The sequence below is a fragment of the Condylura cristata genome, unplaced genomic scaffold (genome assembly GCF_000260355.1).
Source record: "Condylura cristata isolate star-nosed mole 26May11 unplaced genomic scaffold, ConCri1.0 scaffold00032, whole genome shotgun sequence".
In the NCBI taxonomy this organism is placed as follows: Eukaryota; Metazoa; Chordata; class Mammalia; order Eulipotyphla; family Talpidae; genus Condylura; species Condylura cristata.
The window spans coordinates 19144110-19167235 of NW_004567133.1; the positions used below are offsets into that span (position 1 = coordinate 19144110).

The window sequence follows — 23126 nt, forward strand, 5'->3', positions numbered from 1 at the left end:
GGCTGCTCTCCGTGCACCTGAGAGCCGCCGCCCGGGTCCTCGAAGCTGCAGCCGTCGCCGTCCCCGCCGCCATGAACCGCTTCAAGGTGTCCAAGTTCCGGCACACAGAAGCCCGGCCGCCCCGCCGCGAGGTGAGCCCCGCGCCGTCGCCCTCGTCCGCCCCTCCCCCATCCCCGGGCCCCATCGGGGGGACCCCCGAGTCCGCCTGCCCGGGGCGCCCCCTTCTGGCTCGGTTCGCAGCCGCTGCCGCCCCGCCTCCGTCTGGCGGGCAGAGTCCGCGGCTCCGGGACTCTGGGCGCTGGGTGAGCGGGGTGGTCAGCGGGCCCGCCCGCCGGGACCCCCAGGAGGCGCGGTCGTCCGCCCGGCGGAGGGAGGCCTAGGCCTGCGGGGCAGCCTGCTAGCCTTCCCGGCTTCCGGCCGGCCGGGCCCGGGGCCGCGATTCGGGCGCTGCGGGCCGGCCCCTCCTCCCCCCCGCCCCGATCGCCCCTGCTGGGGCCTGGGGTGTGGCAGAGATGCGCTCTTCACCCTGGCCGCAGCGTCCGTCCGATGTGTCGGCCGGGGAGTGGAAGCCCCCGGGCCAGAGGCGCGCCCCTCCCTCGAGTTTCCGCTGGCGCTTCCTCCTCTCGCTGCTGCTGCTGCTGGCGCAAGCTCTTCGCTGACTCCGGGTGATGCTGCCAGGGGCGGGGTGGGGCCTGGCTGAGCCCGAGCAGGTGGAGCCCAGAGGAGGAGCTGAGTGAGCCAGGTGCTGGGGGGAATGCCCGGACCCCGGAAGGGCAGCTAGCGAGGGGTGTGTTTCAGAGAGATGGCAGCCTTGCACTGCTCTTCCACCGGATCTGGGTGGCCTGCAGGAGTTCTCTAGTAGCTGAGCCTAGAACTGCCCTCTAGTGACCCCGTGGAGAGATAGGGAACGACAGGACAGCCTGGGGCCGAACCAGTGTCTATTCTTGGACAGTGTTCCTCCTGAACCCGGGATTGCTGGGTCTGCCGCCGAAACTGCAGGGGTGGTCGGGAGGACACTGTCTAGTCTGCTGCTGAGGGAGACAGCCAGGTCCGCTAGGGCACTGGAGTTTTAATAAGTGTGTTGAAAGACACGCGGGGGGGCTGGAGATGGATATTATGTCTAGGTGGGGTCATCTCAATAAGGTGGTCAGGGCAGGCTGCCTGGAGGAGGTGACATTTAAGCTGAGCCCAAAAGGTTGAGTCGCAGCCAGCTATGAGCCGACTGGAGTAGGAAAGGGCCTGGCTGAGGAAGGACAAGTGGCCCAAGGTGGCTGGAGGGAGGTGACAGGGACGCAGGGTGTTGACCAGGCTAGAGTAGTTCTGTAGAGCCTGAGGGTGAGTGCACGTGGTGTCAGTAACGGTTGAAGGGGTTGGTAGACAGTGGCTTAGGTTTGTATTTCAGCAGTGATTCTGAGAGTCTCAGCACTGCCTGCAGGGTCTGGAGTGTTCCCCGGGGTCTTGGGGCTTGCTCTTGGTGTGCCTCAAGTCAGGTGGGAACACAGTCGGTTCTGGAGCCCCAGATTCTGGGGAAGAGCGCAGAACAGTTTCTGCGTGGCGATGGCCAAGGCGCCCCCGCCTCAGTCTGCAGCAGAGCCGCGGGTCCCGAGGGCGGCGGCGGGCGAGCATCGAGATAGAAACTCGGGTGGCGGAGGTGGTTTCCGGGAGGCTGTGGGGGTGGGGTCGACTAGGAAGTGAGGTTGTCGATTTGGGGTGGCAGGAAGGAGTGTTGTGGGTGCTCTGATGCCAGGAGAGAAAACGTCTGGCCCTGGTGGCCAGCTCCAGAAAGGTGCGCCGTGCTGCCCACGGTGGCTGCCGAGCTTGCCCTTCTGTTTCAGCTTTATTTACTCGTGCATACGGAACTGGGGTGCAGACCAGAGGGTGGGGGGGAGGACTCACCAGAGACACAGTGGGGAGCAGAACAGGCAGAGGGACGAAGTACTGCCGAGGGGAGCAGCGGGGAGACAGGAGAGGACCGACCTGTGTTGAAATGGCTGCGGCGTTCTAACCCCTGTGCCACCAGGAAGGGCGCCCCTCACTCCTTCTCGTGGGCGGGCCATACGCCCACCGCTGGGGCTCGGCTTTCCCCCTTTCTGAGCCTGGGTGCTCTTGGCTGGGCCTCATGGAGACCTCTGAGGAAGTGGAGCCGTGTCCCGCCTCAGGGACTCACTTCTCTTTTCTCTCCCTTTCAGCAGAGACAGACACCCCCACCCCTGGCCACACGGTGCGCACACTGCCGCTAGCCCCGCGGCTGTGCGCGGCCTGAGCCCCTGAAAACCTGCTCCCCCTTAGAGAACAGAGGCAAGCACAGGGCCCCTTCACGGCATAGTATCGCTTCAGGAACGCGTGGCGTCTTCTGCAGGCTGCGAGCAGGCGCCGTCCACGGGCCGCATCTTCAGAGGTGCGGCGTTTAGGTCGAGTGGCTCTGGTCTGTGCCCCGCCCCTGCTTGGGCGCCGCGAGCCCTGGGCTCACACCTTCTCCTTCTGTATTTTCAGGCCTGGATCAGTGACATTCATGCAGGAACCGCCCCCTGCTGTGGGAACCAGATCAAGTCGAGTTGCAGCTTGATTGCCTTCAACTCGGACCGTGCAGGTAGAACAGCGAGTCAAAGATTTATTTATGTATTTATGCATGCAGGAACTCTGCAGGCCAGGGGTGCAAGGGTGAGAGGATCCACCAGAGCAGAGCGGGGAGCAGAACAGCAGGATGGACCACAACCCACTGCTGAGGGGGCAGTGGGGAGACAGGCGGGGTCTGCTGCGCCCTGGGGGGTCCCTCCCTGGCTGGGGATCAAACTCATGCTGCAGTGGCTGCGGCCAGCTTCATAGAGCTGCATTGCGTCGCCAGGGAGGGCCTGGAGCAGCGATTCAGACTTTGTCCCTTGGGTGTGTGGGTGCAGGGGCTGGCTCATCACAGGCTGGAGGCTGGGTGGGGCCTGTTGGGGCTCAGAGGCAGCACCACCCGGTGCTTGGTCCCCTGCTAGGGGCAAGGGGCAGCAATGAGATCAGCATCATGTTGGCTAGTCTGCGAGTGCCCCAGGAGGGTGGGCAGAGCGGTCCCCTTTATTTCCAGATGGCCCCAGATGCTACCTGCGCCTCCCCGGTGTGTGGGGTGGCGGGTCTGTAGGGCCAGAGAGATCTTCAGACTCCTGGTGCCAACTGGGATTCTTGGTTGCTGCTGATAGCTCAGACTCAGCGACTTAGGCAAAGATCAGGGCTCTTCCCGCGTGTGGCAAGCCCTGGGGCCTTGGGCATAGCTGCTTGCAGACAGAGGCCCCACCAGCCCCAGCCGACCTCTGCTGTCGTTCAGCTCGGCCAAGTCTTTTTTCTCAGGGAAGCTGAGCAAAGTGGCAGGCGGCAGGCCCATGCTGACTGACCGCTTAGGACCCCCAATGCTAAAAAGTTACAACTTCTTAGCACACCCCAGTGCCTGGAGTAGTCGCTGCCCAGAGTGGAGGCTCTGGCGGGCCCGGGCCGGGCTCGGCAGATGCTCCTCTGGGAGTCCTGCCATGGCGGCCCCCTTCGGCCTGAAACCAGAGCCCCGTGCTCTTCCCTCAGGTGTGCTGGGCATCGTGCCTCTGGACGGCCAGGGAGAGCACAAGGGACATGTGACCCACCTAGGCTGCCATTCAGGTGAGTGGGGCCCCCTGGAAGCCTGGGGCTCCCCTCTTCCTTCTCTGGGGCCCTCACCGTGCCTTCAGATAGACGGGGTCCCCAAGGAATGGCTGGTCCTGGCTGAGAATTCTGGCCTGGGCAGCGAGAGGGGAGCTGTCCAGTCGGAAGGCGCGGGAGTACCCCGCCCGCCAGGCCCAGGGCAGTGCGGCCTTGCCTCTGGGGCCTCCCCGACAGGGTTCTCTCCCGGGAAGCCCCGCGGACAACCCAGCCAGGGCCCCCTGGGGGGAGTTGGCCGGGCTGCAGGGCCAGAGATGGGGCCTCACAAAGAGAGCTTTTGTCTGCTGCAGCTGCTTCTGGGGGCGCCGGGCAGCCTGCCTGGCAGCCGGCCCAGCGGGAGGAACCATTGGCTCTCCCGGGCTGGGCAGTGCCCGCGTCAGCCCGCTGCCTCCTTGCTCCTTGTCTGGCCGAGGTGGCGGCAGTGGCGGCCCACTGGCTCGCCCCGGGCCCCTGGGCAGGGTGTGCCGCCCCTGGACACAGGCGGCCTGGCGCGCTGTGGCAGGAGTGAAGGCCGCGCGGGCTGCGTGTGCTTATGGCCGTCTGCGTTTCCTGTCTGACCTTTTTCACAGCTTCACAGCACCTCTACTGAGGAGTCATTCCCACACCACTGAACTTCTGGTTTCGTGGAGGATTTGGTGGCCTTGCCCACGGTCCGGGGTCGTGTGTTCCGCCACCCAGTGGCAGAACATTCCCACTGCCCCAGAAGACTCCCAAACGGCCGCGGGCCCTTTGTGGCTCATCCGCTTCCAGCCACACCTGCAGCCACCTTCCCGGGAGTTTTCGAGGAGCAGGGCCACACCTTGCCATCGGCTCCCCGAGCCGAGGGGACCAGAGGGTGGCGTCCTCAGGGCCTGGCATTTCCGCCTTCCCTCGCAGAGACCTGTACGGGTTCCTGCTGTGCGGACAGGCATGACCCCGTGCCACTCTGTGGTCTCCATCCAGCTGGGTGACCTCTCCGTGCTGAGGCGTGGATGGGTTGTTTCTCTTCTGCTCCCACCCCTTTATAAAGTGGGTTTTAAAGGAACACATTTATTGGCCAAGAAAGCTGAGGCTTGGCCCCCAGGACCCATGGCGGGCCCCGAACCAGGGAGAGCGTCTCTGGCACCGTGTTCCCCCAGGCCCCTGCTGCCTGGAAGCTGCCCCAAGGTGGTGATGTTTGCAGGGTGGGGACCCTCGCTACTGGGGGGCTCCAAACAAGCTGGGCCAGGCTGCCTGCACAGGTGGTGGCCGCCCCGGGGCCCCATGCACCCCCTCAGAGCTGGCACCCCTGTCTGTCCTAGCCGGCGTCTGCTGATCGGGCTGGGGGCTGGGCTCTGGTGCCGCCTATCCTGGCTCAGGGCCGAGCATCCCCGGGAGCAGAGGGCTGGGCAGCATCGCGAAGCATCTCTCAGGTCCAGGCTGGGGTGGGCAGGGCCTCGGCAGGGCCCTGCTGAGCTGTGAGAACCCAGGCAGGTGGCTTCTTTCTCCCCCTCGCGCTCCCCTACGTCAGTCGGGGGTGATAGTGGGGCGCTGTGCTGAGGAGTTGGAGGACAGATGCTCCTAAAGGACGCAGCTGGGCGCTCCTTGCTGCTGAGTCCGGCCTGGCCCTGGTCTCCTCGGGGGGGACCCCACCTGACCCCATGGAGGCGGGGGTGTGGGGGTGCAGTCACGGCGCTCCTCTCTGGTGGTGCGGACCTGGTCATCCTGCTCACCTCGTCTGCGCCCCCACAGCTGAGCCTGGGAGACCTTTTCTGCGCCTGCCTCCCCTCTCCAGGCCTTCCCGGCTGAGCAGTTCAGGACCTCTGGTCTGAAAGAACTGACTCCGAAGTCAGCTGGCCTGCGCCAGAGAGGGGCGCACTGGGGACTCTTGGGGCGCTTGCAGAACCCAGGGAGTACTGGCCACACTGCGGAGGCTCCCGCCCAGCTGGCTGCCCTCCGTCTGGCCAGCCCCGCGGGCGCCCTGTCGCTGGGCCTTCCCGTTCCAGGGTCGTCCCCTCCAGAGGAGGCACTGACCTGCTTGGGTCAGGGACGTTCCCGCAGGTGGACCCGCCCATCCCGGCGTGGGGGACACTCTTCCTGGGCTGGGCTGCTCACAGGAGGAGACACTCCTCCCACCCCAGCCACCCGAGCCCTCCAGTCCGCCACCTCCTCTGGAGCCCACCATGCACCCCAGGAGGCCTAGGCTGACCCCCGGCCTTGCGGTCACTCTGCAGACACAGCTGCTCCCTGAGTGCTTGGGCGTGTCTCCCGTCTCCCGAGGAGGCGCTGTGCGTCCGCCAGGCCGGGGTGGTGTCTGGGCCCCCTTGGCCCACGATCAGTCACACGTTGTGGGTCAGGCCTGAGCTGGGCTCTGGGATTTAGGGGAGCCAGGCGCCCACATGTCAGCCTGCCCGGCCCTGCTGGCCCCCCGCCGTGGCCCTGGGCCCGCGAGTCTGAGTCGCAGGACGCAGGCGGGCCGGGGCCGGTGGCCGGAGGCTCGGCCGCCTGTGGAGGTGGACGCGTTGCTGCGGACGCCTGGGGCTGGGAGAGGCATGGGGAGACGGCTCGCCGGGCGGCAGCAGGGCTGCGGCGGGGTCTGACAGCTCCTCCTCTCCGCAGACCTGGTCACGGACCTGGACTTCTCTCCCTTTGATGACTCCCTCCTGGCCACGGGCTCCGCCGACAGGACGGTGAGTGGGCGCTGCTGAGCTGCCCTTGGCCCTGCCCTGAGTTTGCCGACCTGAAGGGGGCTGTGAGCTGCTCCTCGGCCGTGGGGAGGTGGTGTGGGGACGTGTCTCCCCGGCCTCTGCCCGCACCCCCAACCCGGCCCCTCAGCCCCACGCCCACGGTGACGCTGGGGGCAGCCCCGGGCAGGGCTGGCTGGAGGGAGACGGCCAGCCCGGCTCACGGCCTCCGCCCTTCCTGCAGGTGAAGCTGTGGCGGCTGCCGGCCCCCGGCCAGGCGCCCCCCTCGCAGCCCGGCCTGGCGCTGGGCCCCGAGGCCGCGCAGCTGGAGGCGCTGCAGTTCCACCCGACCGCGGACGGCGTGCTGCTGAGCGCCGCGGGCCCTGCCGTGAAGCTGTGGGACGTGGCGAGGCGGCAGCCCCTCTCAGGTACGGCCTCGCGTGGCTTTCAGGTGACGTGAGCGTGACGTGTGGGTGGCAGGAGAAGCCAGGAGCTGTGAGACGGCGCCGAGCCCCCAGTGCCGCGCCCCAGCCGCCTCAGGCGCTGTCTCCCTCGGCGGTGCGGACAGCCGCCCACCGGCATCTCTGCTGCTGTGGCCTGTGGCCTGTAGGGTCCTCCCTGACGCGCTCACCCCCTCAGGGTGAAGACAGGTGCTCAGACACTTGCTGCTGGGGTGGGCCCCAGGGGCCGCAGCCGCATGCCCGGGCGTCGCGGGGCTCCCTCCTGAGGCAGCAGCTGGGGGGAGCTCAGCCAGTGCGCCCCACATCCTGTGTCACAGGGCCACCAACTGTCCCGGGCAGCCCTGGTGCCTCGGGAGGTGCCGCGTGCCACGTGCCCCGCGCTGGGCCTCAGGCTGGCGCTGGGCCTCTGCTGTGGCCGTCGCTGGACAGGCGGGGCCGGCCCGGGGCCCAGGCCGCAGCCGCCCTCGGCGCTCATTGCGGGAACAGGACCCCGAAGGGTAGAGCCGCGAACACTGTCGCCTCCCGCCCTTTGGGCCGCGCGTGGGGCGCCTCACCAGAGGCGGCCCCTTCCCCAGGGAGTGGCCGGAGCCACCCCACGGACCCCGCCTTGTTGGCCACGGGCCAGCACTGCGGGTCTCTGGTGAGAGGCGGTGTGAGTCTGCTCCGCGGGGGGACGGGGCGGGCGCCGCGGAGTGCGCCCACTGCTTCAGCGGGGAAGCTCGCTTTCTTGGTCCTGGGGCCCAGAAGGCCAAGGCCAAGGATGCAGCATGGGTGCTTCTGAGAGCCTGGGCGCGCCCGGGCCACGGCGCCCTGTCCCCTACTCAGTCGCCTCCCCTCCCTGCGAGTCTGTCTCTGCCCCGTGCCCCTTCCCTCGGGACACGGCTGCTGCCCTGTCGGCGGGGCCCGCTCACCTCACCACCTCACCTAACGAGGTCGTCTGCAGACCCAGATCCACCAGCATGTCCACAGGTGCTGCGGGCCTGGGCTTCTTCATCCTTGGGCCGGGGCATGACTGGGCCTGTAACAGGAGCGTCAAAGCTTTTGCGGTTGCACTTAAACGGGGTGGCCCGTGGGTGCGGCTTGAGCCTGCCTGGGTGAGAGCCGGCTGAGGGCGGGGCCTGGGCGGGCTGAGGGCGGGGCCTGGGCGGACTGAGGGCGGGGCTTGGGCGAGCTGTGGGCGGGGCTTTGGCGGACTGAGGGCGGGGCCTGGATGGGCTGAGGGCGGGGCCCGGCGCGCTGAGGGAGGGGCCTGGAGGCGAGCTGAGGGCGGGGCCTGGGCGGGCTGAGGGGGGGCCTGGAGGTGGACTGAGGGAGGGGCCTGGGCGGGCTGAGGGTGGGGCACGGGGGCGGGCTGAAGGCGGGGCCTGGGTGAGCTGAGGGCGGGGCCTGGGTGGGCTGAGGGCCGGGCCTGGCGGGCTGAGAGAGAGCCCTTCCTCCCGCCTCAGGGACGCTTGCAGCTGCGGCCTCTGCCTGGCCTGCCCCCAGGGCCCCCATCTGACCTCCCCTGTTCCTCCACAGAGCTGGCGGCCCACGGAGACCTGGTGCAGGGCGCTGTGTGGAGCCGGGACGGGGCCCTGGTGGGCACAGCCTGCAAGGTAAGTGGTGGGCCCTGTTCTGTGGGCCAAGGCCTGTGACCCACGTCCCGCTGCCCGCACCCTTCTGGCGCACCCCCACTCCCCCCTTGCACCAGGCACTGGGGGCTCACGTGCAGGCCGGCACGCCCGCTGGCCCTGGCCGCCCGGCTAGGTTGGAGGGACCTGAGCTTGGCCACCGTGTCAGTGGAGCTGGGCTGGGCGGCTGTCTGAGCGCCAGGTGGTCGGGTGTCTGTGGGGCCTGCAGCAGGTGGGGGCCCCCGGCAGGAGGGCGAGGGGTGCTGGGAGGGGGTGAAGGAGTTGCAGGGAGGAAGGAAGCTGGCACAGGCCTGGGCATTCACACCGGATGAGGTGTGAATCCCCCAGGGAGGTGGTGGGGACATGGGGGTCTGAGACACAGAAGACACAACCCATTGGGCTTGGGGGTGTGCACAGCCTCCAGGACCTCTGGGGTGCACTGGGGCCTGAAGCCACCATGTGAAGGGCGGTGGAAGGCAAGGAAGCCACCTGTAGGGTTCTGGGCCGGGGGCTGGGGCGCTCCCGAGGGGCAGAAGGGGGGCTTCCCGCGGCAGAATGTGGGGTCGGCATCTCTACGGGGACCCTGTTTCCAGCTGGGCCTGCTCAGCTTTGCCTTCCTGAAGCCCCGAGCTCTGCTGGTCGCCAGCCCTCCCAGCGCCCCTCATGAGGCAGCAGGTTCCAGACCCGGCTAGCTCTGGGGGTGCTGGCCCGGAGGCGGCCACGGGGCCAGGGCAGTTCCCTCCCTCGGGACGCTGGTGAGGACAGGGGAGAGGGCACAGGCTGAGGGGCCCGCTGGGGTGGGGGCCATGGCCGCGCCCTCCGGGGAGAGCCACTGCCGCGTCTCCCTGCTGTGTGGGGGGCATTGAGCGAGCGTGTGGCACGTGAGGCAGACAGATGTGCAGACGGGGCAGAGCGCGGGGAGGACGCGGGGCTTGACTGGGCCCAGAGGGCGCACGCCAGCCGGGAGAACCTCCCCGGAGCCCACCGGCCAGCCTGTCCTGTCGCGGGCAGCCCTCTGGTCTGGGCCCTCCGCTGTGCCCGCCACACCTTTCCCATTCGAGTGAAGCCACCGTGTGTCCCGTTCAGCGTAATAAACTCCCCGCTGTCGGAGACGTCCGCTGGGCGGAGGGCGCGAGGGCTGCCTCTGCGTCGGTCTGTTGCCGTGGGGGCAGCAGCCCCGGGACCCTCCGCGCCGGAGCCGGGGTGGCCGACTTCCCCGCAGGGCTTGACGGTGACTGCCCAGGGTGCCTGGGCTGCACCGCCGGGTGTCCGTCCTGCCCTGGGGTGTCCGCCTCGGCGAGACACAGCCGCTCGGGCCCAGGTGGCACCGCTGGGCGTGAGGCTGGGCTGGGGACAAGGCCTCCGCCGACTGGCCCCGGGGGTGTTGGCTTGCCTGCTGCCCTGCCTGGGTTGCCAGCAGGGACTGGCATGGGGACACGGTGTGGGGTGCCCGTGGGGGGCCGTGAGGAGCACTTCAGTCTCCGGAAGAGGGGGGCTGAGGCCAGGCCTCTGTGACTGGACGCAGGACAGGCAGGGGTGCACGCGAAAGGGCTCTCGGGGTGGGGGCTCGGAGGAGGGGTTGTCGGCCTGGAGGAGGGTCCCGGGCTGCCCCACATGACGCAAACCCCAGCCTGCCCCACGCCAACCTGTCACTGCTCCTCGCCCTGCGGTCACCCCAAGGGGTAGCCCTGCGGGATCCTTAGCCCAGATGGGGAGGAGCCCCCCACGCAGCTGGTCTCAACACCCAAGCGGGGCCTCTCGGCAGGGGTCGCTGATGGCCGACCCAGCTCGTCTGCCCCAGTGTCTGAGCCCCATGGACCATGAAAACCGGGCGGGTGGGGGACTGTGGGTGTCTCGGGAGGATGAGGCGCATGATCAGGACACAGCTCAGGCCCAGCGGGCGCTCCTATGTGCTGCGGACCGGAGCCTCACGTCACGGGGCAAGCAGTGCAGGTCTCCCGGTGGGTCTTGCGTGTGAGCAAAGCCCCGCTCCCGGGCCCCGTGCTCGCCCCGTAGGGGCAGATGACCCCGGAATCCCCTCCGCCCTCACCTGTCGTGTGTGCCGGTGGGCTCCACGGCCCTGTGCCTGCTGTTCTGTGGCGGTGGTTCTTGGGCTCCTGGGTGGGTGTCAAGTGCCAGGCCCTAGGCAGTGGTGTGGCAGAGGGCTGGCCCCGGACTGCGGGCCAGCCTGGGCGCCCACACTCAGCAGTAGGCAGCATGAGCCCCTGGGGCAGTGGGCCCGGCCCCAGGTTTGCACACGGGGCTGCTGACTCTGGGGGATGGGGGTGCAGGCCTGCTCTGCTCCCATTGAACCTCCTCCCTGCAGCCGCTTCCAGCAGGGAAAACCGAGCTGCCTACCTAGCTTTGACCCTGTCCTGCCTCAGAGCAGCTCTGCTCCCAGAGCCCCCAGGGCCCCCTGCAGCCGGCCCCCTCCAGCCCCTTCCTGCGCCGGTCCAGCTGAGGGCAGGGCAGGTGGCCGCCAGGGGGCGTGCTGGCCCCGCGGATGGCTGCTGCTGTGCCGCATGGTCTCGGGTGCTAGGGTCTCAGCCCCGTGTCCTCCTCCACCGGCTGCTGCAGCCCCTCAGGGCCAGGCCAGCCTGTGTGCCCAGTCTGAACCCTGCCCTGGACCCATGTCCAGCTACTGCACTCGGTGCCCTGTGTGCCAGGACTGACCTTGGGAGGTGGCCGCCGTCCTGCCAGGGCAGGGGTTGTCTGGGCACTTGGCTGGCCATGTGGGCTGGCGTTCCGGCTCAGCCACCTGGGCGGGCCGGGCAGAGGGCCCCAGCGGCAGGCGGTATGCTCCCCAGCCCCTCGGGCTCCCGCGGGCATCTTGGGCCCGGTCCCACTGCCCCGCCCTAGCTGAACCACCGTCCAGTCCTTGGTCCAGCGGTTTTCCCGTCCCTGGCTGTCTCTCCTGTCTGTAGTCGGCCCCTCTGCCCCTTGCCGCCCCTCTCTGTCCTCTCCATCATTCTCATCTGGCTCATGCCTCAGCTGCCCCCGACCCTGAAGGTGGGAAGCCGAGTGTCCCCCACAGCAGTGCTGGGCTGTGCCTGCCACTGCCATGTTCATGTGCCCCATGGACCCCCTGGGAAGACATTGGCAGGGGGACCCCGAAGCCTGGTGCCCCTCCAGGGGGCATCACGAAGGCCCGGGACTGGTCCACTGAGGGAGGCCTGGCTTTCAAGGCTCCTCGGGCAGGTCCTTGTCCAGCCATGCGCCGGCCGCGCGCCCCCCAGCTGCACCCCTCACACCAGCCAGCCTGGCCTCACACCTTGGCTCTTGCTGCCTCCCACCCCCATGCCTTGCCCTTCCCAGCACGAGCGCCATTGTCCCTCGAGGCTCACCTTGGGCCCAAGTTCCTCCTGAAGTCCTGTGCCACCTCGGGGACAGAGTCCAGCCCTCACGGGGGACTGCCCAGACACCAGGTTGGGGCGGGAACACGAGCAGAGGAGAGGGAGCCCGGCCCCAGGTGGCCCCCGGCTGCGCCTGCCTGTGACGTCTCGCACCGCCTTGCCCCTCGAAAGGCGCCCTGCGCTGCGCTCTCGCACCCCCAGCCCCAGGCCTCGGCGCCCACCGACCTGCCCACCGGGTCCTGCCGCCCCCGGGGTCACCGCGCCGCGGCCCGCAGAGCCGTCTCTCAGACCGGCTCCTTTCACTGAGCAGCCGGCCCCCTGCTTCCCCCAAACCGTGGAGGCCGCCTGTGTGGCGGTGCCGAGAAGTAGGTCTCGGCCTCCGGCCGCCCAGCAGCGCCTTCCCCTGCCGCCGCCGGGCTCCCCTCGGCCTGGCTGCGTCACCTGCGGGGAGCCTGGAGTGCCGGCTGGCTTCTCTCGTCACGGCCCCGGAGTCGTCCGCGCTGTGGCGGCAGTTTCCTCCTCTGAAGACCGAGAGTGTCCGTGGGACAGCGCACGGCCCACGCCCGTGCCCGGGCCACCCCGCCCCTCAGCTCGCGGCCGCCACCGCTGTGACGTGGGCGTGCGGACGGTCCCCGGGCCCCCGTTTCCACTCCCGGGCAGTGATGTCAGGCCTGCGCTTGGTGGCCATCTTTGGAGAAACGTCTGTCCAAGGCGTGTGCCCCTTCACTGTCGGGGTGCCGGCGCGGAGCCTTTGCCTGGGGTCAGCTGGCCACATCCGCAGACCGAGTGCTGGGGTTTCCCTGGGTCACGTGGGGCAGAGCTCTTTACATGTCGGGGTGTGGCCCCCTTATCCGATGCGGATTGCAAGGAGTTCCTTCATCCCGTCGGCTGCCTTTCCTGCGAGTGGGGAGCAGGATCGACGGGCTGGTCAGGAGGGGTGTGCAGCACCCTGGGGTCACCCCCTGGCGGGGGAGCAAAGTCGGGCTGCAGTGGCTGCGGAGAGCTTGGTAGAGCTGCGCTTGAACCCGCTGCGCCACCAGGGAGGCCCGATGAGCAGCGCCAGAGTGGCATTGTCCCACCTGTTGGTTTTGCTTCTGTTGCCGTTGCGCTTTGGCGACATAGCCAAGACGTCATTGCTGTATCCAGGGTCGGAAAGGTCCCCGTTGTGTTTTCTTCTAGAAACGTTATGATTTGCAATCCAGCTAGCTTTATCGTGGACCAGCGTCCCGCTGTTTACCCATCCGCGTATCGAGGGGCATTTTGTCTGCTTCTGTGCTTTTTTGCAGCTGTGAGTGAAGCTGTTGTAAACATTTATGGGGACATAAGTTTGTGATTCATGTGGGTAAATACCCGAGGGCGTGCTTGCTGGATCATATGCTAGGGTTACACTTCGTGTTGTAAGGACGTGCCAGGCTGTTTTGCCAACGCGGCTGTAACGTTTTGCCTTCCCGTCAGCCACGAATGAGTTCCTATTCCTCTGCTTCCCATCAGCAGCTGGGTTTTGGATTTTCGCCATCCTGATAGGTGTGTAATGACATTTCGTTTTAATTTACAACATGCTAATGAGATATGAGGTTAAGTATCTTTTTACATCTTCATGTTTCACCTGCTGGTCTTTCTTAATGAGGTTATCTGTTCAGGTATTTTGCCCATTTTTTAATTGGCTTGTTTGTGTTTTTTTTTTAAGGTTTATATTTGCTTTTGTGTAGAAGAACTGGGGTGCAAACCAGGGGTGTGAGAGGACTCCCCAGAAACAGAGTGGGGAGCAGAGCAGGCAGAGCTACTAAAGCCGCTGGGGAGGACAGCAGTGGGGAGACAGGAGGGGTTTGCCGCACCCTGGGGCCGCAGGGGAGGGACTCCGCCCTAGAGGTGACAGTGCTGAGACGCACCCCTGGGCCACCCGATTGGTGCTTTGGATGCAAGTCCTTCTCAGGTGCTTTGCAGATATTTCCTCCCGGTCTTGTCTCACTTTCTCAGAATGTCTTCTGCAGACCTTCTGTGCCTGCATTTTAACAAAGCCCCACTGGCCCACTTTCCCTTTGCAGAGTGGACTTGTGGCGTGGTGTCTGAAATCTCTCTGCCAGACCCAAGGCATTTGTGTCTGCTCCTGTGTGTCCTCTAGAGGTCAGCTTTGTGTTCTGCATTGAGGTCTGCGACTCATTTTGAGTTAATTTTTGTGAAAGATGGAAAGTCAGTGCTGGAGTCGCTGTAACTTACGAATATGCTGCTGTTCGAGCTTCGGGTGTGGAGAGCTGCATCCTCTCTCCCACTGTCCTACCTCTGCTTCTTTGTCAGCGTCAGCGACAGTACCACTCTAGTTCTGGACTCTTCCTTTGACTGTCTTGGTGCCAGTCGCAGACTGTCTTGATTGCAGTGGCTTTCCAGTTGGGTAGTCCTCCGGCTTCGTACATCTCTAGTATTGTGTTGACCGTTCTCAGCCTTTACTTAAAGGCTAAAATCAGTCTGTCAACATCCACAGAATAACTTACTAGAATTTTCCCTGGGATCACAATGCGCCTGTAAATCAAGCTGGGAAGGACTGGTATTTTGACAACGCTGCATCTTTCTATATCCATGAACATGGACTATCTCTCTGTTTACTTAGGTCCTCTTTGATTTCTTTCGTCACAGTTTTGTAGTAATTCCCACGCAGGTCTCATATATTTCTCGTTAGATTTATAGCAAAGTATTTCAATTTTGAGGGTACTGACTTAAATGTATTTTTAATTTCAAATTCAAATTGTTCATTGCTTGTTCATTGTTTTCCAAAACGTGAAAATACGAACTTGTGCTGACTGAACCAAAGTGAAGCTGTGCTAAGATGTGAAAAACGGGCCATCCCTACCTTCCCCCAACCTTGGCACCCAGCGGTAACACCACGTGTGCCGGTCAGGACCCTTCCTCTGGCCCAACGAACTTACAAACACACAGGGACATTGTCCACAAGTAGGGTTTGTGTTTATTTTTACCATGCCATGTTATTCTACAACTTCCTCCTAGGACTTAAAAATATACTTTGTCCAAACCTGTAAATGGTCGTTGGATGAAGGCAGCTCTTCCTGCACGTATGCTTCTCTCTCACACTGTTTCACAGCAGTGAAATCTTCAAGCAGTATTTCCTTTCTCTTTTGTCTCCCTGCTAACTCCCCCACCCACCGCCCGCCCCTGCCTTGGGTAACACGAGCAGTAACTGTGTGCTGAGTGAGGGACAGGTGATCTCATCCCGTTAGGTGCCCAGTGTAGAAGTGATGGGACCCCGACCTCCTCAAGGCCGGGCTGAGTGCAGGGCTGGGCGCAGGTATAGCAGGAATGTGGTTCTGGGCCTCAGTTTCTCCACCTGTGAAGAGGTCATGGCGATGAATGTCTAGCAGTTGGGGGAAAGCACATAATAGGTGCTGAACTCTCATTGCTGAGTTCTCTGTACTGGTGACTGGGGTGGGGGGACCAGGGGGCCTTGAGACCCCTCCAGTGAGATGCAGGAACCAGGCTGGGGGGGCATGCCAGGGTGTGACGCGCAGGTCCCCTGGGGTGGGAAGGCAAGCCAGCCCAGGACCCTGCCCTCCCACTGTGCTCTCATTTGCTCTTCTCTACTTTTCCAGGACAAGCAGCTGAGGATCTTTGACCCCAGGGCGCAGCCCAAGGCCACCCAGGTGAGTTTCGGTAGAAGGTTGGCTTAAAGCTTCCTCTTGACCTGAGCCCCACGGTGCCAGTAGGCAAGAGGCTGGGCTCTGCCCGGGCACTCAGATCCCGTCGTGTCCTCTGGCTGCAGTGCTGAGATGCCATGGTATGGGGGTCACCTGCACCCTAGCTCTTTCTGGGAAGTGTGTTTAGGATCCCACAGAGGACTGATCACAGGGCTGCAGGCCGTCAGTGGAGGCGCCCTGTGGCTTCAGGAAGCTAATTTGAGACTCCAGCTTCCTCTTGAGACCCTAACCCCCCACTCACCCTTCCCGGCAGACAGCCACGGAGGGCACGGCCTGTGCCCTGTCCCTCCTGGTCCCACAGCTGCAGGGTCAGCGCCCAGAGGACTGAGAGCTGTGCTCGGGGCTGGGGGCGGGAGGGGAGGGTCTGCCAGACCCTCAGGACCCGGAGCCTGGGCGTGTGGCTGTGCATTTTGGGGTGTGGGTTCCTGCCACAGGCACCAAGCTCCCGGGAGTTGGTTCTGCAAGCTATAGCAGCTCCCTGCCAGTGCAGGTCCCAGGGGATGGAGCAGGCACAGGCTACTTGCCAGGGGCTTCTCGACGCAGGGTGGTTAGCGCTTCCTGAGGACTGGACTGGAGCTGACGCCAGCTGGCTGGGGAGTCTGGGGGGTGCCTGGGCTAGGAAAGGGCCCATCACCCCAGCTGGGGAAAGCCATCAGGCGATTCTAAGAAGGAAGTGAAATGAGCAGCTGTATGTTTTTCAAATGAACTTTCTAGAAGCAGAGGCGCTGTGTTCCCGCAGGAAAGTGAAGTCCAGGGTCCTGTGCTGACCTAACCCCCCAGCGAAGCCCCAGGCCCTTCACAGATTTGGGTTCCACCTCGGGGCATGTCCCCAACTCGCATCAGGGTGACCCGCCAGCCTACCCCGCCCCAGGACTGGCGGGGGCTGTTCCTCTCACACGCAGGCCCCCTTCTCTCTGCAAGTGGCAGCTTCTCGCCCGAGCAGGCCACTCAGTTCTCACTGGCTGCAGACCCAGACGGGGCCTCAGCCTGGCAGGTGCCAGGTGAGCCGGGCCAGGCGGAAGTGGTCGAGGCCCCACCCTGGCCGTGGGGGCTGGCGGGCTGGCTGGGAAGGGAGGGCCTCACCACAGCTTTCTCTGGCTCGCTTCCAAGCCTCTACCCAGAAAGAAGCTCCCGGGTTCAGCTGGGAGGACAGTGAAGCCTTCCCCGCAGCCTCCTCGGGCTGCCCTCTCCCTTCGGGTCCTGGGGCACAGCCCCCTGCCCTGGCGGGTCCTGTGTCCGGCCCAGGGAGCTGGCCGCAGCCTCCAGCGCCGGGCGGGGGTGGAGCCGCAGTGGAGGCGGATCGGCTGCCGTCCAAGGGGCTCTGAGTCCCTAGCTGAGAGAGGATCTGGTTCTGGGGACCCCCTACGGGGCTTCTGGGGCGAGGAGACCTGGGAAGAGCGTGGGTGGCTCCCCCCTGCAGCTGCTGGGCCGCTGCCTGCCCCTCGCGGGGGCAGCGGGCCTGGAATGCGCCCTCCGCGCCGCCCTGCCCCCACTTCCGCCCGGGGCATCTGGCCCACACCTGGCTTCCATTAGGGAAACCGCTGTTGGCGGCCAGGTCGGTGTGAGCCGAGGGGCGGCGGGGCGCCTGCAGGGAGCACCTTCTCCCGCGAGCCTCCTTCCCGCCGGCGGGGGCTGCGCTGGGGTCGAGGAGGGGCCCTTGTCTGGCCTCTGCCCCCCACCCCGGGTGCCAGCGACCGGCCCCAGAGCCGGGCCATTCTCCCCTCCTGTCTGCTTTGGGTCCTACTCTGGAGACCGGAGCGGCGGACCCGGCGCACCCCGCTTCGGTTCAGACGGCACGTGCGAGCAGCTGCTGTGCCCGGCCTCGGCAGGCGTGACCCCGCCACCTCAGTCTGCCCAGCGTTTCTGCCCAGGCTGTCCTGCTGAGCGGCAGCGGCAAGAGGGGCAAGAGGGGCTTCGGAGCCCCTCTGCTGGCCTCCTCTCCCAGGGCCAGGGAGGGGGTGTCGAGGCCCTGAGGGGTGGTGGGGCCAGGGAAGGGGCAGCTTGAGGCTAGGGAGGAGCCCTGGGTCTGAGGCACCCTCACCTGGAGTAGGAGGGTGCCCGGAGCCCTCTGCCCGCTGGTGTGGTCAAGCAGGCACATCAGGTGGGCCCCAAATGAGTCTGGCTGAGTAGGGCTGGTCGGGTAGTGAGGCCTCACCTCTGGAGAGGGTCTCTCAGGGAGGAAGGCGCCGGCAGGCCTCCCCCCCACCCCCCCACCGGAAGTGTTACCATGGTGACAGGGAGGTTTTGGCTGCACCCCAGCTGGAACAGGGTATGCGTCTGCCCCTGAGCCCCTGCACCCCTGCACCCGCCTGCTCTCGGGGCCAGGTGTGGGGGTCTGGGGGTGCCAAGTGCAGCTGCTGCTGGGAGATGGCCCTCCCCCGTGAGAAGCCCCGGCCGGACTGCACACAAGATCACCTCCAGAGGCTTCGGGGGGGCGGGCAGTGCTGGGGCTGCGGCAGCAGGGTGCTGGGCTCCCACTGCAGCTGCCCCCCGCCCCAGGAAAGCGAGGATCTGGGCATCTGGAGAGTGCCCTCCTCCCCGATTCCTGCTGAGGTCAGCAAAGAACTTGCCAATTTTGAAAATGAAAATCACTCCAGTGATTTGGGATAAAATGGGAGGGGGGCTCCCGGTGGGCCCAGGAGACAGAGCTGGGGTGCCCAGAGCGGGCTTCTCCGGGGGCCTTGAAGGTGGCAGCAGATGCCCGCTCTGCACACTGCCCTGCAAAGGCCCGTCCCCCGGCCAGCCAGCCTGCGGGGATCTCCTGGCAGCCCCACGTCCGGAGTGGCCAGGGCCCAGCGCTCCCCGGGCCCGGCCTGTGGCTGTGGCTCCAGTGTGTCCTTGCCTGTCCCCCATGGTCCTTGTGAGAGGGGCTGAGCACCTCGTTGGCGTTGACGCTCACACCCCCAGGGGCGCCCCCAGAGAACTCTAGAGGGAGGGAAACAGCCACGAAGCCCGAGGCGGCCGAGCACTCCAGGGTGGTGCTCCCACCTCCTGCTCTGCTGTGCCCCTGTGCCCCAGCTCAGTGTCGTGTGGGCGGTGGCTCCCAGGTCACGCAAGGACAGACCAGGAGCGGTCCTGCCTCGCTGAGTGGCGGCAGGCGGCCCGGGGCCGGTTAGCCCTGTGTGCAGGGGCCCTCGGCAGCCATCCGTTTGCTGCTCTCACGGGGCTAGCTGCCCACAGGGCGCTTCGACTGGCCACTGGGATGCCGGGCCCCGACCCACGGTGCCCCTCGCGCAGTGAAGGGTAGGACCCTAGCTCTCAGGCTCCATCGGACTTCCTGTGCCGGCCTGGGCGGGGAGGGAGCAGTGAGAAAAGCCCCTTGACCACGCTGCGAGTGTTTGCAGCGGGTAGGCCTCCAGGGCTGGGGAGGGGGCGCGGGCCAGCTCCTCGGGAGGCTGCCTCCCTCGCGCTCATTCCCAAGGAGATCGTGGGAAGCTTGGAGGAAGCTGGCCACAGTTTGGGGTGAGCTATTTTTGGTAACCGGGTCTTCAGTCCCAGGCTCCAGGGGCGGGGGTGACCGGGAGTGCTGCTTGCATTTCCTCCAACCCCCCAGTCCCCACTGCCTGGGCTCGGGGGACCAGGCCTCCCGCGCGCGGTGCGACCTCGTGGTGTGACCTCCTCTCCTCCTGGCCACGAGGCCTCCTGCTGGTAGGCCCAGCAACGCGGCAGAGCGGAGGGGCGCTTCTCTGTCCTCTCCGGGGACTGTCCCCAGAGCTGGCCTGGCCCCGGCCTGGGCCTGCCCCTGGCAGCGTCCGAGGAGGCCGAGATGCTCGTAATCCCACGATTTGCACAGGGCTCTGCGGGAGGCAGGCAGCCATCGTGTGCCCCGCTCTTAAGAGCAGTGAGGCGCCAGGAGGGCACGGGGTCCCCAGAGTGGGACCTGAGCCACCTCCGGACACCTGTGGGAGAGCAGGGCTGGCCGGGGTGAGCAGGGTGGGCCGTGGACCCCACCCGTGGCAGGCAGCCCGGGGGGGTTCCAGCCGCCCCGCCCCCCTCAGGGGCTCAGCGCATCTCTTGTCCCCTAGAGCACGCAGGCCCACGAGAACAGCCGGGATGGCCGGCTGGTGTGGACGGGCATCCAGGAGCACCTCGTGTCCACCGGCTTCAACCAGGTAGGGTCTCAGGCTGTGCCAGGCACCCACACCAAGGGCAGGGCTGAGGCCCACTGGGAGGCGAGGCCGCTGGCCAGCTCCAGGCTGTCCATATACGGCTGTGTGTGTGCAGCGGGTGTCAGGGCCTCAAGGGACAGGCCGCTGAGAGCAGGAGATTCCATTTGCAGTAGCTAAGCCCAAGCCTGGGAACCGTGGTCGCCCCACCGGGGCCAGAGTCCGAGAGGGCCCGCCCCCACCCCCTGTCGCCTGGGCTCCCCGGCGCCCCTGCCCCCATGCTGCTTGGGGCAGGTGACTCGGGCCAGGCTCGCCCTCGGGCCGGGGCCCCAGGCAGCACCCTGACCCCCACCCTCCCTGCAGATGCGCGAGCGTGAAGTGAGACTCTGGGACACCCGGCACTTCTCCAGCGCTGTCGCCACCCTCACGCTGGACACGGCGCCCGGGTAGGAGTGGCCGCCTGCCAAGGCCGGCGGGGCATGGAGGGCCTGGAGGGCGGCACTGCTGGGCACCCCAGGCGCCGTTGGGGGGCTGCTGAGTGCAGGGCGCCGACGCTGGAGTGTGGGAGGCGTCGCCAGGGTGGTGGGAGGCTCCGGAGCTGGGCGGGAGGTCTTTGCAGAAGAAGCCTGTGTCCGGGCCTCGACTCCCCCATGGGCGCGGTGAGGACCACCCTCCTGGCAGAGCGGAATGCCCACTTGTCCCAAGTGGTCCCCGCGCAGGGCAGCCCAGGCGCAGGGCAGGCGCCCACAGGGGCCGTGCAGGGCGGCTCAGCCTCTGAGGGTCTGGGCCCAGGCCGTGTGAGCGTGTGCTTGGCTTTGCCGGCGCGGGGCAAGGTGGCCCTGGGTGATGGGGACACATGGGCTGGCGGCTGGAGGAGGCGGCCGAGAGGCGGTCGCCGAGGGCCTTGAGGCCCCGCCCCCAGCGCACAGCTCCGCTGCAGTGGTTCAGGGGGTTGAGGGCCAGGCAGCACCCCCACGCCCCCACCCCCCACCACTGGGGGCCACACGGCTCTTGCCTGAGCCCCTCGGAGCCACGCTGGAGGGGCAGAGCCAGGGAGGCCGCGGGCTCGGCTCACCACTGCCCACTCCCGTTTCGCCACGGAGCAGGCGTGGAGGGCCAAGGGCCTGCCAGGGCAGAGGCTGGATGCCAGGAGAACTCCCGCCAGCTGTCCCTGGCCGAGAAGGGGGCCGGGCCAGTGGGGTCCACGCTTAACCCCTTTCGTGACTCAGGACAGGCGGGCGGACTGGCGAGACCCTGCCCGTGGAGCAGCGCTGGGCAGGGGCGCAGGTCGCTGTGTCCGGGCTCTGGGGCCCCGGGTGTGGGGGTCAGACTCCGACCCCTGGCTCCGTGTCCAGTACCTGCTCTGCCCCGATGCCTTTCTGGCCTCTGGCCCTCAGCCCTCCCAGGCCAGTCTCTTCCCTGCCGGCCACAGTGGAGGCAGCCCGCGAGCCGGCCCAACCTGGCCAGGGGACCAGGCCTCCCCGCCCACCACTTCCTGCCTGCCCGGCTTGCTCACCCCCTCCCCCAGGAGCAGTCCACCGCCCAGCCCCGCGTGGCCTGGGAGGAGTTAACGATGCCCAGACCCCATGGTGCCACCGGCCAAGGCTGACCCTGTAATTACAGCAGTTAAGAATAGCCTCCCAGGGCCAGTGAGGCCTGGAATGTCTCCGATCACTCCCAGATGGGCGGCCGGGCGGGTGCCCGCCCGCCCTCCCTCCTGGTGCACCGCGGGTCTGCGCCTCGGCAGAGGAGCTGGGACCTGCAGCCCTCTCTGAGGCCGGGGGGCCCCAGGAAGGGGTGCCGGCATTGGACGTCAGGTGATGGGTGAACCGGGCTGAGGGTGAAATCGCAGGGCGCCGGCTGTGGGCACGGTGCCCTCAGCCGCACCCCTCGCAGATTCCTGTCCCAGCCGGGAGAGCCCTGTGCTTCTAGAAGCCAGCACGGCAGGCCGGGCTCGGCGGGGGGGCCTGGATCCCCGCCCCGGCCTCTGGGCTGCCCCTCTGGGAGCTGGACTGTAAAGAGCAGGGCCTGGGGTCATGTCTGGAAAGCTGGCCCAGGAATGGCCCCGCCAGGGCAGCCAGGACCCATGCTTGGCAGAGCGGAGGTGGGGTGCAAGGGGGCACCAGGCCAGTGCTGATGCTGACCCCACCTGCACCAGCCGCAGCACTGCCAGGGTCGCGGCTGCACACATGCAGCGTGCGGCTCCAGGTTGAGGGGCCGGCGCTCAACAGCCCCTGTCAGCACTCCCCCTGCGTCCCGGGGTCCATCCCCGCAGCAGTACGGTGCAGGGAGGAAGGAGGCTGGGGTCCTCATCGCTGCTTCTTCACACCAAAGTATCCGCCTCTGGTCAGACCCCACCCTCAGGCTGCCCCCCGAGATGGGTGCCCCCGCCGTGCCTGGTAGCTTGGGCTGCTCGTGACAGCCCAGCCCACCGGCCGCCCGGTCTGGCCCGGGGAAGCGTGTTGGGAGCCTGTCCCCATCTGCACAAACGGGCAGAGGGGAATGGGCACAGAGCCTCTCTGCTCGGGGCCTGTGGCTGGGAGGGTGTGGGCGGAGCTGGTCCTCCCCATATGGCCCCGGGCCGTGGGAGCCCCTGGAGGGCTGCGCCCAACTGGGTCCCCTCTTCGGTCCCCTCCTCCCTCCTCCAGCCCCTGATCCAATGAGAGTACCAGTGCCCTGTTCTGGGAGGGCTGGCCCTGCAGCCAGCCCCACTGCGGGGTCCCTTCACCCCCACTGCTGACCCACTGGGCCAGGTTTGGCTTCACAGTGAAAACATTTACGCAGCGGCAGCCACAGGCCCACAATGGCCCCTTTGATGGGGCTGTGGGGGGCGGGAGGCCTCACAGTCCTGCTCCCCTAATGGGCCCCAGGCCTGCAGGAAGCCCACCTGGGCCGCCGTGGGAAGAAGGGGCCACCCAGACCCACTGCGGCCGCCTGACCCACGCCCGCCTCCTTCCAGCTGATTCCAGAGCCTCGCGTGGCCGGGCCTGGCTTGGCGCTGACATCAGCGCCCCGGGTCACCAGGCCTGCTCCCCAGATTTGGCTGGGCTGCCTCCTTCCCCCACTGGGGTGAGGCTGGGGCCGGGGCCGGTGACCCCTGACCCGCAGAGGGACCGGGCCTGGGGCTCGGGCAGGCTGGCCCCCCCACCTCCCCCCGGGCACAAGGAAAGCCACTGTGCCTGTCACTGTCCCCGAGCTGCCAGCAGCCTGGCCCAGGCCTCCCTCGCCCTGCCCCCACCCCGGCCTGTGGCCTTCCTGGAAACACTCCCACTTCCGGGGTTTCTGGAAAGCCCAGCACGTCCCACGTGCAGGGCATGAAGGGACAGCGCCATGCCTTGCTGGCCAGTCAGTCAGACCTTTGGTCTCGTCCCAGGCCGCCCTCCTGACTCTGCCCCTCTGTCTCCACCCAAAGAGGGATCCTGCCATTAGGGTTCCAGCCTGAGCCGGGGCGCTCGGGCCCAGACCCTCCAGGGGAGCCCGGTGGCCAGAGAGGCCCTCTCCAGCCTCCCACTGGGCATAGCGGCTCTTGCTGGTGGGGCTGGGCTGGTGCAGAGGCTGCCCCGGCCCCCGCCCCCCCGCGC

At 66.8% G+C, this 23126-nt stretch overlaps 1 protein-coding gene across 1 annotated transcript in view; it reads left to right on the forward strand.

Moving 5' to 3' along the window:
- Positions 1-6: 6 nt before the first annotated feature.
- LOC101632532 (coronin-7) overlaps positions 7-23126 on the forward strand; it is a 52088-nt gene continuing 28968 nt past the window's right edge. The window contains exons 1-9 of the mRNA XM_012731669.1: positions 7-131; positions 2494-2590; positions 3556-3630; positions 6247-6317; positions 6556-6739; positions 8291-8367; positions 15335-15385; positions 19465-19551; positions 19909-19991. Of these exons, the coding sequence (XP_012587123.1) occupies positions 72-131; positions 2494-2590; positions 3556-3630; positions 6247-6317; positions 6556-6739; positions 8291-8367; positions 15335-15385; positions 19465-19551; positions 19909-19991 (785 nt within the window). The 5' untranslated portion in view covers positions 7-71. The remainder of the gene's footprint in view (positions 132-2493; positions 2591-3555; positions 3631-6246; positions 6318-6555; positions 6740-8290; positions 8368-15334; positions 15386-19464; positions 19552-19908; positions 19992-23126) is intronic.